Source organism: Acanthochromis polyacanthus, chromosome 18, assembly GCF_021347895.1.
Source record: "Acanthochromis polyacanthus isolate Apoly-LR-REF ecotype Palm Island chromosome 18, KAUST_Apoly_ChrSc, whole genome shotgun sequence".
Taxonomy (NCBI): domain Eukaryota; kingdom Metazoa; phylum Chordata; class Actinopteri; family Pomacentridae; genus Acanthochromis; species Acanthochromis polyacanthus.
In genome coordinates, this window is record NC_067130.1 from 33,991,468 (window position 1) to 34,004,267 (window position 12,800).

The 12,800-nt window shown below is 38.1% G+C and overlaps 1 protein-coding gene across 1 annotated transcript in view; it reads left to right on the plus strand.

The window, feature by feature from the left end:
• Positions 1–1,647: 1,647 nt before the first annotated feature.
• Positions 1,648–12,800, plus strand: part of xpo7 (exportin 7) — a 47,076-nt gene continuing 35,923 nt past the window's right edge. The window contains exon 1 of the mRNA XM_022220755.2: positions 1,648–1,760. Coding sequence (XP_022076447.2) covers positions 1,728–1,760 — 33 coding nt within the window. The 5' untranslated portion in view covers positions 1,648–1,727. The remainder of the gene's footprint in view (positions 1,761–12,800) is intronic.

Here is a 12,800-nt window from a genome sequence, read left to right on the forward strand (position 1 = left end):
GTTTCAGTCATTTTGTGTCTTTTAAAAATAGTTTTGTGTCTCTTTATGGTCAGATTGTGTTTCTCTGTGGTTGTTTCTGTCTAGTTGAGGTCATTCTGTGTCTCTTTTTTTAAAAAACACAAATGAAGGAATGAATAAATATGTAGATATAAAAACATAAAAACAAAAGAAAAGTGGAATTAAAGCAGCTGAGATTAGTTTGCAGTCACAGGATTTGGATGAAGGAACACACAGATATTTTCCTTTAAGGACGATCAAATTTGACCAAACTGTAGTTCTGATTAAACTCAGATCTCCCAAAACAAAACATTTAATAAGAACTATTTCTGAATGCAGTTATTGTTTAATTTAGACTCATTTAGTTTTGGTTTTAGGTGCAGAAAGAGAAACAGAAGTGGTGCTATTACATGGAATAAAGTAATGATAATAATAATAATAATAATAATAATAACAATAATTGTAGAAAATAAGCATTTTTGGACTGTGCTGAAGAAGAAATTCTATAATCTTAAATAATGTGCGTTTTTGTCGTGTTTTATTGTTGTATTGTTATAATGTTTTTTGTATTCTTATAGAATAGAATAGAATAGAATAGAATAGAATAGAATAGAATAGAATAGAATCACTTTATTCATCCCCAAAGGGAAATTCAGTTCTCAGGGTTCTTATCTGTTTAATTCTGAACTGAAGAGCCTGACTGCTGATGGCAAGAAAGATTTCCTGAATCTTTCAGTCCTGCAGCGCAGGGAAAACATTTCATACACACACACACACACACACACACACACACACACACACACACACACACACACACACACACATATATATATATATATATATATGTATATATAATTATAATGCTATTTTGTATATTTATGAAGTGTTCTTTATTTTTCTGTTGTGTTCCAGTCAGTCCTGTGCTGTTGTTGTTTTATATGGTTCTCATAATGTTGTGTTCTTTTTTAAATTATTTTATATTTTTATCATTATTTACATTTTTATTAGCGGCCCGGATGTCCCCTCCTGTCCTCACAGTGTTATATTTTATATAATTATATTGTATATTTATATAGTGTCTTATAAGGATGCATTACATTTTTTATTATTATATATTATTATATGAGTGTGTTGTATTGCTTTATAATGTTGTGTTATATTTTATTATTATTTTATATATTTTTTAATATTTTATTATTATTGTTATTGTCCTCTCCTGCCTTCCCAGTGTTATTTTTTATTACTATTTTATATTTTATTTATTATTATTATTGTGCCCTCGTGTCCTCCCAGTGTTTTATTTTTTGTTGTATATTTATATATGTTATTATTATTTTATATTTTATTATTGTTTTGTTTTCCCTCCTGCCCTCCCAGTGTTTTATCTTTATTATTATTTTATATTTTGTTATTTTTATATTATTTTATATTTTTCCCCTTGTCCTCCCAGTGTTTTATTTTTATTCTTATTTTATAGTTTATTTTTATTATTTTATATTTTATTATTATTATTATTATTATATATATATTTGTCCCCTCCTTCCCTCTGGGTGTTTCTTTTGTAATTATTATTTTATATTGTATTATTATTTTATGTTATTTTAATATTATTTTATCATCATCATCATCATCATTATTATTATTTTATATTTTTCCCCTCCTGCTGTCCCCTCGGTCTCCAGCGGCGGCGCTGTTCCTCCTCCATCCATAAGCGGGGGAGTGAGAGGTGCATGAAATGGAGAAAAATGGCGGATCATGTGCAGGTAAGCGGAGGTTTCATGTTTTTCTAGCCGACACTTCATCCCAGAGCCCGGCCGAGGGGCCCAACGCGGATTCTGGTGCTCTGTTCCGGTCAGGGATGCGGCGAGCGGCCGCTGGGTGCAGGCGGCGGCCGGGAGGCGGCTGTCCGTGGTAAAAGAAAGGATGTGGCCGCCTGTGTTGACTTGTGGCCTGCTGTCAGTGCTCGGCTCCGGGCTACAGTTAGCGGCGTTAGCTGCCCGGAGCCCCAGACTCCAAAACAAAGCCGCTGAACCGGGGCTCGGAGCCGGTCTGGACCCGGGTTTCCGTGCCGGCTGGAGGCTCGTCCCCACCGGGATAAAGGCGGGTTTATTTGGTGTGTTTTGATTGAGTAAACAATAAAACAGAAATGGTGTCCGCGACCCAATAGCTGTCAGGCTAACTGTCAGTTGGCGCCAGGCAGCTCCGGGTCCACACGGAGGTCCTCCCGGTGACCGAGAACCGGACTCGTGCTGCGGGGCTTTGTGTGCTCTCAGGCGGTGTTTGTTGTCCGCTGCCCGGCTGAGCAGCACGGAGCCGCCGTCGCTGGCAGGCTAGGCTAACGTTAGCCTCAGCCAGACTTCTCCCGCCCGAGTCCGTTTGAAAACATGACCGGGTCTGTTTAACTGTTTGTCGGTGAAATGGGCTCCGTGCCCACCGCGGCTAACTGCACGCCGCACAGCGGGAGCACCGGAGCCGGAACACCGGAGATTTTAACACCTGTGTCGGTGATGCGTGGAGCCGAGCGGCGCTGTTTTGTTTAGCTAGCTGCTAGCTTAGCCGCTCCGTGATGTGATCCGGACACATGCTGGACCCTCACAGAGGACGGGGTCCGGCTGAAACTGCGGGTTCTGTTGTGGTCCCCCCCTCTGGTCCTCCATCATGGTCTGAGGAGGACCGGGGTGGTTCCAGAACCGGTACCGGGGCTAGCAGTGGTTGTGTAGCCGGTAATGCGGCAGCTAGCAGGAAGCATTAGCATGACTTCATCCAGCAGAGCGGCGTGTTTTCACTGTTTTTCTCAGGTTCTCACCACGTTTTCAGCATCTTACAGGAATAAATACAAATATTGTCCATTTGAAGCTTCTCAGAATTAAACATTTATTACTTTTTATGATTTATCTCATTGTATAAACTGCTTATTTTTAAATTATTACTTAAAATCCTGCACAGATGCACTGATACTGGCTGTATCCCTGCTCTGTTTTTATCAGACCATTCTGCAGCAAAAGATTTTAGTTTATTTATGAAACATGAAAAGACATTAATAATTGACTTTCACTATGAGGGATCAGTAAGACTAGTGGCTTTATTCTAACCACAGCAGAGCAGATACCAGTGAGTTTTTACTAGTTTAATGTGTTTTCAAGCATGTTTTTAGTCTTTTTCTCGTTAAAAATGACAAATATTCTGCAATGGTAGCTTTGTAGAATTGAAGATTAATTTCTTTTATATAATTTATTTAGTTATATTTGTAAATCATTGCAAACATGTACTGCAACTGTGGTTTTAGTTCAGTTCTGGTCTTATGTAGTCAGATCATTCCGCACACAGTTTAATTTTAGTTATTAAAATAATAAAAACAACAACAATGGAGCATTTAAGATGTGTCACTTTATTCTAACGTCCCAACAAAAGCAGTACAGAGGCTCAAAGCTCCTTTTAAAATAGTATTTTTATTAAAATAATTTATTTTTGGTCCTGAACAAATTTTCGGTCTTCATCCAGTATAAATGTCAAATATTCTCTTGTTAAAGCGTCTCAAATTTGTGGATTTTCATTTTTCCCCCGACGTATTTAATCGTTTAAATGGAATATTTAAATATTTTTTTGGACAGTTTAGTGGACAAAACAAGACCTTTAAGGTCAAAAACAGCTGATATATCAGATATTTAACTAATATGTGTGCATATAAAACAGAACATAAAGGATGTTGGGGATCGTTTAGAAATCTGTTGTCACATCTGCAGTTTGTCCAGCAGAGCAGCTCCATTGTTTTCAGTCAGCTGACTGCAGCACATGCAGCAGAGCAGACGGTGGTTCGGAGTCAAACGGTGTCTTCAGTCGTAAAACTAGCTGTGAAATATATTCCTGGAAAGTTATTTCAGTTAATCTGACAGTTTTTCATAGTTTTTGGACAGTTTAAGATCTTGTCAGCGCATGCAGCAGAGCAGACGGTGGTTCGGAGTCGAACGGTGTCGGTCGGCTCCAATTTAAAGACATCATGTTGGACTCTTGGAAACTTTTTCATAGTTTTTCTGATCGTTAATGAGTTTAGTTTTAGTTATTGTTTTCTTTGTTTTTGTTGTTTTGAGTCTCGTTTGTGCTGTTTTCAGTCTCATTTTTGTTGTTTTGTGTCTCGTTTTTGTCAGTTTGCATCTTGATTTTGTTGTTTTCTTTGTCATTTTTGTTGTTTTCTTTGTCATTTTTGTTGTTTTGTGTCTCATTTTTGTCAGTTTGCATCTTGTTTTTGTTGTTTTCTTTGTCATTTTTGTTGTTTTGAATCTTGTTTTTGTTGTTTTGTGTCTCGTTTTTGTCGCTTTGTGTCTCGTTTTTGTCGCTTTGTGTCTCGTTTTTGTCGCTTTGTGTCTCGTTTTTGTCGCTTTGTGTCTCGTTTTTGTCGCTTTGTGTCTCGTTTTTGTCAGTTTGCATCTTGTTTTTGTTGTTTTCTTTGTCATTTTTGTTGTTTTGAATCTTTTTTTTGTTGTTTTGTGTCTCGTTTTTGTCAGTTTGCATCTTGTTTTTGTTGTTTTCTTTGTCATTTTTGTTGTTTTGAATCTCGTTTTTGTTGTTTTGTGTCTCGTTTTTGCTGCTTTGCATTTTGTTTTTGTTGTTTTGAGTCTCGTTTCCTGTCAGTTTGTGTCTCATTTTTCTGGTTTTGTGTCTAATGTTTGTCATTTTGTGTTTAATTACATGAGTCTAAGTTGTGGAACCAGTGAACCAGGGTCAGACAGAATCACATCCAGATATCTGATGTTCTCTAACATCTCAATATTAAAGGATCAGACTAATAAATTAATGCTGAAACCATCAGTCAGTGGATTTATGCTGGAAGATAATTCTGATTATTGGGAACATTTTCAGGTTCCAGCTTCATAAATGTGATGATTTTGGCTCCAAAGAGGAATAAAATCCCTGCAGGAAATGTTGTCCAGATGCCCGATAAGTAGAAACTCTACTTCTTATTTCAAATGTAATCCTTATTTTCTACCTTTTAAAAGCGTCCTGGAGGGTTTGTCTGTTTCTCTGTGGATGCTAGCAGGTTAGCCTGGATGCTAACGGCAGCGCTGAGCGTCGCTGACTTTGACTTTCTCTGGAACTCGTCCAAACGGCTTCATCATATCGCTCAGCTAGATCGTGATCTGATTGGAAAACACTCCTCAGTGAAGGTTTTTAAAATGTATTCCACTTTTAAACTCACGTCACACATCGAAGGACGTCTGCAGCTCAAAGACGAAACAGAAAAAACTTGCAGATCATCGCATCCAACCCAACATTAGTTCCTTATTTCAGCCTGAAATGTAAATAAAACCGCTCATAAATTATTAAAAGTTGTTCTGGGTCACATTTCTGTTCATTAATCGACAGTTTCTGCTCGACTTTTTAAATAACTGAACCTCATGTAAAGGACTATAACTGGCCTATCACATTTATCGCTGCATTTATTTCTACTATTTTCATTTATTAATGCACTAATCATTATTTGTATTTGTTCATTAATTCTTAAATTACAAAAATTGTGCATTTTTTTTGCATTGAGAACCTCCGACAACTCAAATATTTTCAGTTTAAAGTCAAACGACAGATTAACAAACAAGTTAAAACCACCACGTTTGTTATTTTAGCCTGAAAACAGCTAATTAATTATTAAGCTTCACGTTCAGACATTTGTCAGTCAACTCAATTAACTGTAACTAATCAGCTTTTTTCTAAATTAACTTGTATTAGTTTGAGCTCTGAAATGTCAGAAAATTTGGATTTTCAGTTTTTTAAACTAGGAAATATTCACATTTAAGAAGCAGTTTTTGTCGCTTTGCGTCTCGTTTTTGTCGCTTTACGTCTCGTTTTTGTGGCTCTGTGTCTCGTTTTTGTGGCTCTGTGTCTCGTTTTTGTGGCTCTGTCTCGATTTTGTGGCTTTGTGTCTCGTTTTTGTCGCTTTGCGTCTCGTTGGTGTCGCTTTGCGTCTCGTTTTTGTCGCTTTGCGTCTCGTTGGTGTCGCTTTGCGTCTCGTTGGTGTCGCTTTGCGTCTCGTTTTTGTCGCTTTGCGTCTCGTTTTTGTCGCTTTGCGTCTCGTTGGTGTCGCTGTGCGTCTCGTTTTTGTCGCTGTGCGTCTCGTTTTTGTCGCTTTGCGTCTCGTTTTTGTCGCTTTGCGTCTCGTTTTTGTCGCTTTGCGTCTTGTTTTTGTTTCTTTGCGTCTCGTTTTTGTGGTTTTGTGTCTCGTTGTCGCTTTGCATCTCGTTTTTGTCGCTTTGTCTCGTTTTTGTTTCTTTGCGTCTCGTTTTTGTTGTTTTGTGTCTCGTCTTTGTTGCTTTGTGTCTCGTTTTTGTTGTTTTGTGTCTCGTTTTTGTCGCTTTGTGTCTCGTTTTTGTCGCTTTGTGTCTCGTTTTTGTCGCTTTGTGTCTCGTTTTTGTGGTTTTGTGTCTCGTTTTTGTGGTTTTGTGTCTCGTTTTTGTCGCTTTGTGTCTCGTTTTTGTCGCTTTGTGTCTCGTTTTTGTCGCTTTGTGTCTCGTTTTTGTCGCTTTGTGTCTCGTTTTTGTCAGTTTGCATCTTGTTTTTGTTGTTTTCTTTGTCATTTTTGTTGTTTTGAATCTTTTTTTGTTGTTTTGTGTCTCGTTTTTGTCAGTTTGCATCTTGTTTTTGTTGTTTTCTTTGTCATTTTGTTGTTTTGAATCTCGTTTTGTTGTTTTGTGTCTCGTTTTTGCTGCTTTGCATTTTGTTTTTGTTGTTTTGAGTCTCGTTTCCTGTCAGTTTGTGTCTCATTTTTCTGGTTTTGTGTCTAATGTTTGTCATTTTGTGTTTAATTACATGAGTCTAAGTTGTGGAACCAGTGAACCAGGGTCAGACAGAATCACATCCAGATATCTGATGTTCTCTAACATCTCAATATTAAAGGATCAGACTAATAAATTAATGCTGAAACCATCAGTCAGTGGATTTATGCTGGAAGATAATTCTGATTATTGGGAACATTTTCAGGTTCCAGCTTCATAAATGTGATGATTTTGGCTCCAAAGAGGAATAAAATCCCTGCAGGAAATGTTGTCCAGATGCCCGATAAGTAGAAACTCTACTTCTTATTTCAAATGTAATCCTTATTTTCTACCTTTTAAAAGCGTCCTGGAGGGTTTGTCTGTTTCTCTGTGGATGCTAGCAGGTTAGCCTGGATGCTAACGGCAGCGCTGAGCGTCGCTGACTTTGACTTTCTCTGGAACTCGTCCAAACGGCTTCATCATATCGCTCAGCTAGATCGTGATCTGATTGGAAAACACTCCTCAGTGAAGGTTTTTAAAATGTATTCCACTTTTAAACTCACGTCACACATCGAAGGACGTCTGCAGCTCAAAGACGAAACAGAAAAAACTTGCAGATCATCGCATCCAACCCAACATTAGTTCCTTATTTCAGCCTGAAATGTAAATAAAACCGCTCATAAATTATTAAAAGTTGTTCTGGGTCACATTTCTGTTCATTAATCGACAGTTTCTGCTCGACTTTTTAAATAACTGAACCTCATGTAAAGGACTATAACTGGCCTATCACATTTATCGCTGCATTTATTTCTACTATTTTCATTTATTAATGCACTAATCATTATTTGTATTTGTTCATTAATTCTTAAATTACAAAAATTGTGCATTTTTTTTGCATTGAGAACCTCCGACAACTCAAATATTTTCAGTTTAAAGTCAAACGACAGATTAACAAACAAGTTAAAACCACCACGTTTGTTATTTTAGCCTGAAAACAGCTAATTAATTATTAAGCTTCACGTTCAGACATTTGTCAGTCAACTCAATTAACTGTAACTAATCAGCTTTTTTCTAAATTAACTTGTATTAGTTTGAGCTCTGAAATGTCAGAAAATTTGGATTTTCAGTTTTTAAACTAGGAAATATTCACATTTAAGAAGCAGTTTTTGTCGCTTTGCGTCTCGTTTTTGTCGCTTTACGTCTCGTTTTTGTGGCTCTGTGTCTCGTTTTTGTGGCTCTGTGTCTCGTTTTTGTGGCTCTGTCTCGATTTTGTGGCTTTGTGTCTCGTTTTTGTCGCTTTGCGTCTCGTTGGTGTCGCTTTGCGTCTCGTTTTTGTCGCTTTGCGTCTCGTTTTTGTCGCTTTGCGTCTCGTTTTTGTCGCTTTGCGTCTCGTTGGTGTCGCTGTGCGTCTCGTTTTTGTCGCTGTGCGTCTCGTTTTTGTCGCTGTGCGTCTCGTTTTTGTCGCTTTGCGTCTCGTTTTTGTCGCTTTGCGTCTTGTTTTTGTTTCTTTGCGTCTCGTTTTTGTGGTTTTGTGTCTCGTTGTCGCTTTGCATCTCGTTTTTGTCGCTTTGTCTCGTTTTTGTTTCTTTGCGTCTCGTTTTTGTTGTTTTGTGTCTCGTCTTTGTTGCTTTGTGTCTCGTTTTGTCGCTTTGTGTCTCGTTTTTGTCGCTTTGTGTCTCGTTTTTGTCGCTTTGTGTCTCGTTTTTGTCGTTTTGTGTCTCGTTTTTGTCGCTGTGCGTCTCGTTTTTGTCGCTGTGCGTCTCGTTTTTGTCGCTTTGCGTCTCGTTTTTGTCGCTTTGCGTCTTGTTTTTGTTTCTTTGCGTCTCGTTTTTGTGGTTTTGTGTCTCGTTGTCGCTTTGCATCTCGTTTTTGTCGCTTTGTCTCGTTTTTGTTTCTTTGCGTCTCGTTTTTGTTGTTTTCTTTGTCATTTTTGTTGTTTTGAATCTCGTTTTTGTTGTTTTGTGTCTCGTTTTTGTCGCTTTGTGTCTCGTTTTTGTCGCCTCGTTTTTGTCGTTTTGTGTCTCGTTTTTGTCGTTTTGTGTCTCGTTTTTGTCGTTTTGTGTCTCGTTTTTGTCGCTTTGTGTCTCGTTTTTGTCGCTTTGTGTCTCGTTTTTGTCGCTTTGTGTCTCGTTTTTGTCGCTTTGTGTCTCGTTTTTGTTGCTTTGTGTCTCGTTTTTGTCGCTTTGTCTCGTTTTGTTGCTTTGTGTCTCATTTTTGTTGCTTTGTGTCTTGTTTTTGTCGCTTTGTCTCGTTTTTGTTGCTTTGTGTCTCGTTTTTGTCGTTTTGTGTCTCGCTGTTGTCGCTTTGTCTCGTTGTTGTCGCTTTGTCTCGTTTTTGTTGTTTTGTGTCTCGTCTTTGTTGCTTTGTGTCTCGTTTTTGTCGCTTTGTCTCGTTTTTGTTGCTTTGTGTCTCGTTTTTGTCGCTTTGCGTCTCGTTTTTGTTTCTTTGCGTCTCGTTTTTGTGGTTTTGTGTCTCGTTGTCGCTTTGCATCTCGTTTTTGTCGCTTTGTCTCGTTTTTGTTTCTTTGCGTCTCGTTTTTGTTGTTTTGTGTCTCGTCTTTGTTGCTTTGTGTCTCGTTTTTGTTGTTTTGTGTCTCGTTTTTGTCGCTTTGTGTCTCGTTTTTGTCGCTTTGTGTCTCGTTTTTGTCGCTTTGTGTCTCGTTTTGTCGTTTTGTGTCTCGTTTTTGTCGCTTTGTGTCTCGTTTTTGTCGCTTTGTGTCTCGTTTTTGTCGCTTTGTGTCTCGTTTTTGTTGCTTTGTGTCTTGTTTTTGTCGCTTTGTCTCGTTTTTGTTGCTTTGTGTCTCATTTTTGTTGCTTTGTGTCTTGTTTTTGTCGCTTTGTCTCGTTTTTGTTGCTTTGTGTCTCATTTTTGTTGCTTTGTGTCTTGTTTTTGTCGCTTTGTCTCGTTTTTGTTGCTTTGTGTCTCGTTTTTGTCACTTTGTCTCGTTTTTGTTGCTTTGTGTCTCGTTGTTGTCGTTTTGTGTCTCGTTGTTGTCGCTTTGTGTCTCGTTTTTGTTGCTTTGCTTTGTTTTTGTTTTATCACCTGCAGAATCCAGATCAACCTGAATGAAATCAAACATCTGCGTGTTGTCTTCTGTCAGACTGATAAAAATAGAGGTGGTTGGATGTAAAATTAGAATCCAGCTGCTTCTCGTTGTCTCCGGACTTCGAGACATAAACATTTCCAGATAGGAGCAGCGGGTTTTAAATCTGTTCACAGAGCGTGGATTTAATCCCAGCACCACCGATAATCTGCAATAAAGTCAGGAAACAATCAGTAAAGATATTTGGTTATCGGGTAAAACCCAGGAAACGTTTTCATTTTGGAGGAGCTGGAACCAGAAAACTGTGATGTTTTCACTGAAGAAATTCTTAAAAAGACATCAGAATAGTAGTGGAATAATTCAATCTTATAGGAGTTTGTTTGTATTTCTGAGAATTATTCAATACAACAAAAACACCAAACTACCACAAAAAGACACAAAATAACCACTAAGAGATGCTAAATCGTTACATAAAGATGCAAAATCGCAACAAAAACACCAAATTACCATAAAAAAGATGAGAAATCACCGTAAAAGGCAGAAACTACCACATAAAAAGACAGGAAATTATTACAAAAAACTACAAAATCGGCTCAAAGAAAGGCAGAATTACCACATAAAGACACAAAATCCCCACAAAATTCGTCATTAATTGGGGCCAAATATCAGGAGCCCAAAAACTGTGATTCTGGCCAGCCCAAACTGCCACAAAAAGACGCTAAATCATCGTAAAAACACAAAACTACCACATAGAAATTACCACAAAAAGTTAAAAAATGACCACGAAAGATGCAAAATTCCTACAGAAGGGCATAAATCAAACCAAAGTCACATCAAAAACACAAAGTTACCACAAAAGGCTGCTAAACCGCCTCAAGCACCCAGAGATGAACCCGCTATTCTGATTAACTGGGACCGAAAATCAGAACCCAGAAAATGTTGTTGCTGATCTTCACCATAAAAACAACCAAATATAACCAGATAAAATAACACAGCTCTGCATAGTCACATTGTAATATACAGTATTTATCTCTGTAGATGTGTATAAATATACGAATGCATGTTGGTTTGTCTGTAAACTTTTGTTGTCCTCTGCAGTGGGGCTGTTTGAAGCTAACATTTCAGAGACGTCTGCTGTACTCTGTACAGTTAAAACAGTCATAATTCTAAATGCCTCTCATTGAGGATTCACCTTATTTTCTATTCATTCGTGTGTTTTTGGAGTTGTTTGTCATGTGTCAGTGCTTTTAATTAATTTCATATTTGGCTTTATAAACTACCTCCCCCTCTGACACTGAGGCTGTTTCTTTGTTACGCATAAAACACCAGAAGATAAACTCAGTTCTTTGCAGATAAACCAGCCATAGTTCTGCTAAACCTTTTCCTGAACGGTGCATTTATTGCTTTAGCTGTGATTTAACGTATCTGATCATGACAGTGGAATAGCCTCTGTAAACTATCACAGGAGAGTTTACTGTGATTTACTTTTGTTTGAGGAAATGCACCGTTTATTTCTACTAAAACTAAATGAACATTTAAAGTACTGTTGTTTGCTGTTCTAGTCAGCCAGAACTACTGAAATCTTAGTTTTTTTTCATCTCTGCAGATGTTTTTATTCTCCTGGCTGCACAAACTGCTGATTATCGTCAGATTATATTAAATATAAAAATATCGTGCGTCTCTACTGTAGTAGTTTTGAAACTTTTACATCATTTTGTGGTTGCATTGTTTGACGTTTATGCTTTTGTGGTTGTTTTTTATACCATTCTGATCGTTTCATGTTGTTTAGAGGCTGCTTCATGCAATATTTGGTCGTTGTATCCTTAAATGGTAGTTTTGTGTCTCATTTTATTGTTTTGCGTCATTTTGGGGTCTTTTTGTGTGACATTTTGGTCATTTTACGTGCTTTTGTGGTTGTTCTGCGTCCCATTTTGGTTGTTTTTAATCATTTTGTGTCATCTTGTGGTCGTTGTGACATTTTGGCTGTTTTACATCATTTTTGGAGTTGTATTATTTGATATTTTGGTCCTTGTATATCTTTTAATGGTGGTTTTCTGTCTCATTTTATTTATTTTACGTCATTTTGGGGTAGTTTTGCATCCCATTTTTGCTTGTTTACATGATTTTGGGTTTGTTTTGTTTGATATTTTGGTCATTTTATATCATTTTGTGGAGGTTCTGTGAAACATTCTGGTCGTTTTACGCCATTTTGTGGTTTTATTGTGTGAAATTCTTGTCATTGTGTATCCTTTTATGGGGGTTTTGTGTCTCATTTTATCAATTTTTCATGATTATAATGACATTTTGATCTTTTTGTGTGACATTTCAGTCGCTTTATATCCTTTTATGGTAGTTTTGTGTCTCATTTTATGAGTTTTACGTCATTTTGTGGTTGCGTTGTTGGACATTTTGGTCATTTTCCACCTTCTTGTGGTTGTTTTGCTGTTTTAGCTTCAAAGGCTAACCGTGCTAGCGTAGCGTCACTAACAGCAACCGTTGCCATGGTAAAATGTTCTGGGTGGAACCAGACGTGTCCATAAAGAGAACCGAGCAGAAGGGTTCCCTCCTCTGGGGGTTCTGAATGAGGACTTTCTGAAAGAACTCCCATGATGCACCGGGGGGTCGTACCTGCTGCAGACAGGTGTGAACAGTGAACGCAGAGCAGCTCTGACCTCGCTGTTCCTCCGTTTTATCTTTCTTCCGTCTCACTGTGACTGTGCATGACTCAGCAGTTCTGGAGCTGAGTCATGAATGGAGCCATGAAGTCGGTCAGAGAAGCGTCTGTCTGCTCTGGATCCGTCCTCATGATCACAAACTCAAACATCGGTTGTTCTTTAGGGCCTGAACGCTCCTGGTTCTGCTGATGGTTGTGTAGATGGTTGTGAGGGTTGTGTAGATGGTTGTGTAGATGGTTGTGAGGGTTGTGTAGATGGTTGTGAGGGTTGTGTAGATAGTTGTGAGGGTTGTGTAGGTTCTGTAGATGGTTGTGAGGGTTGTGTAGATGGTTGTGAGGGTTG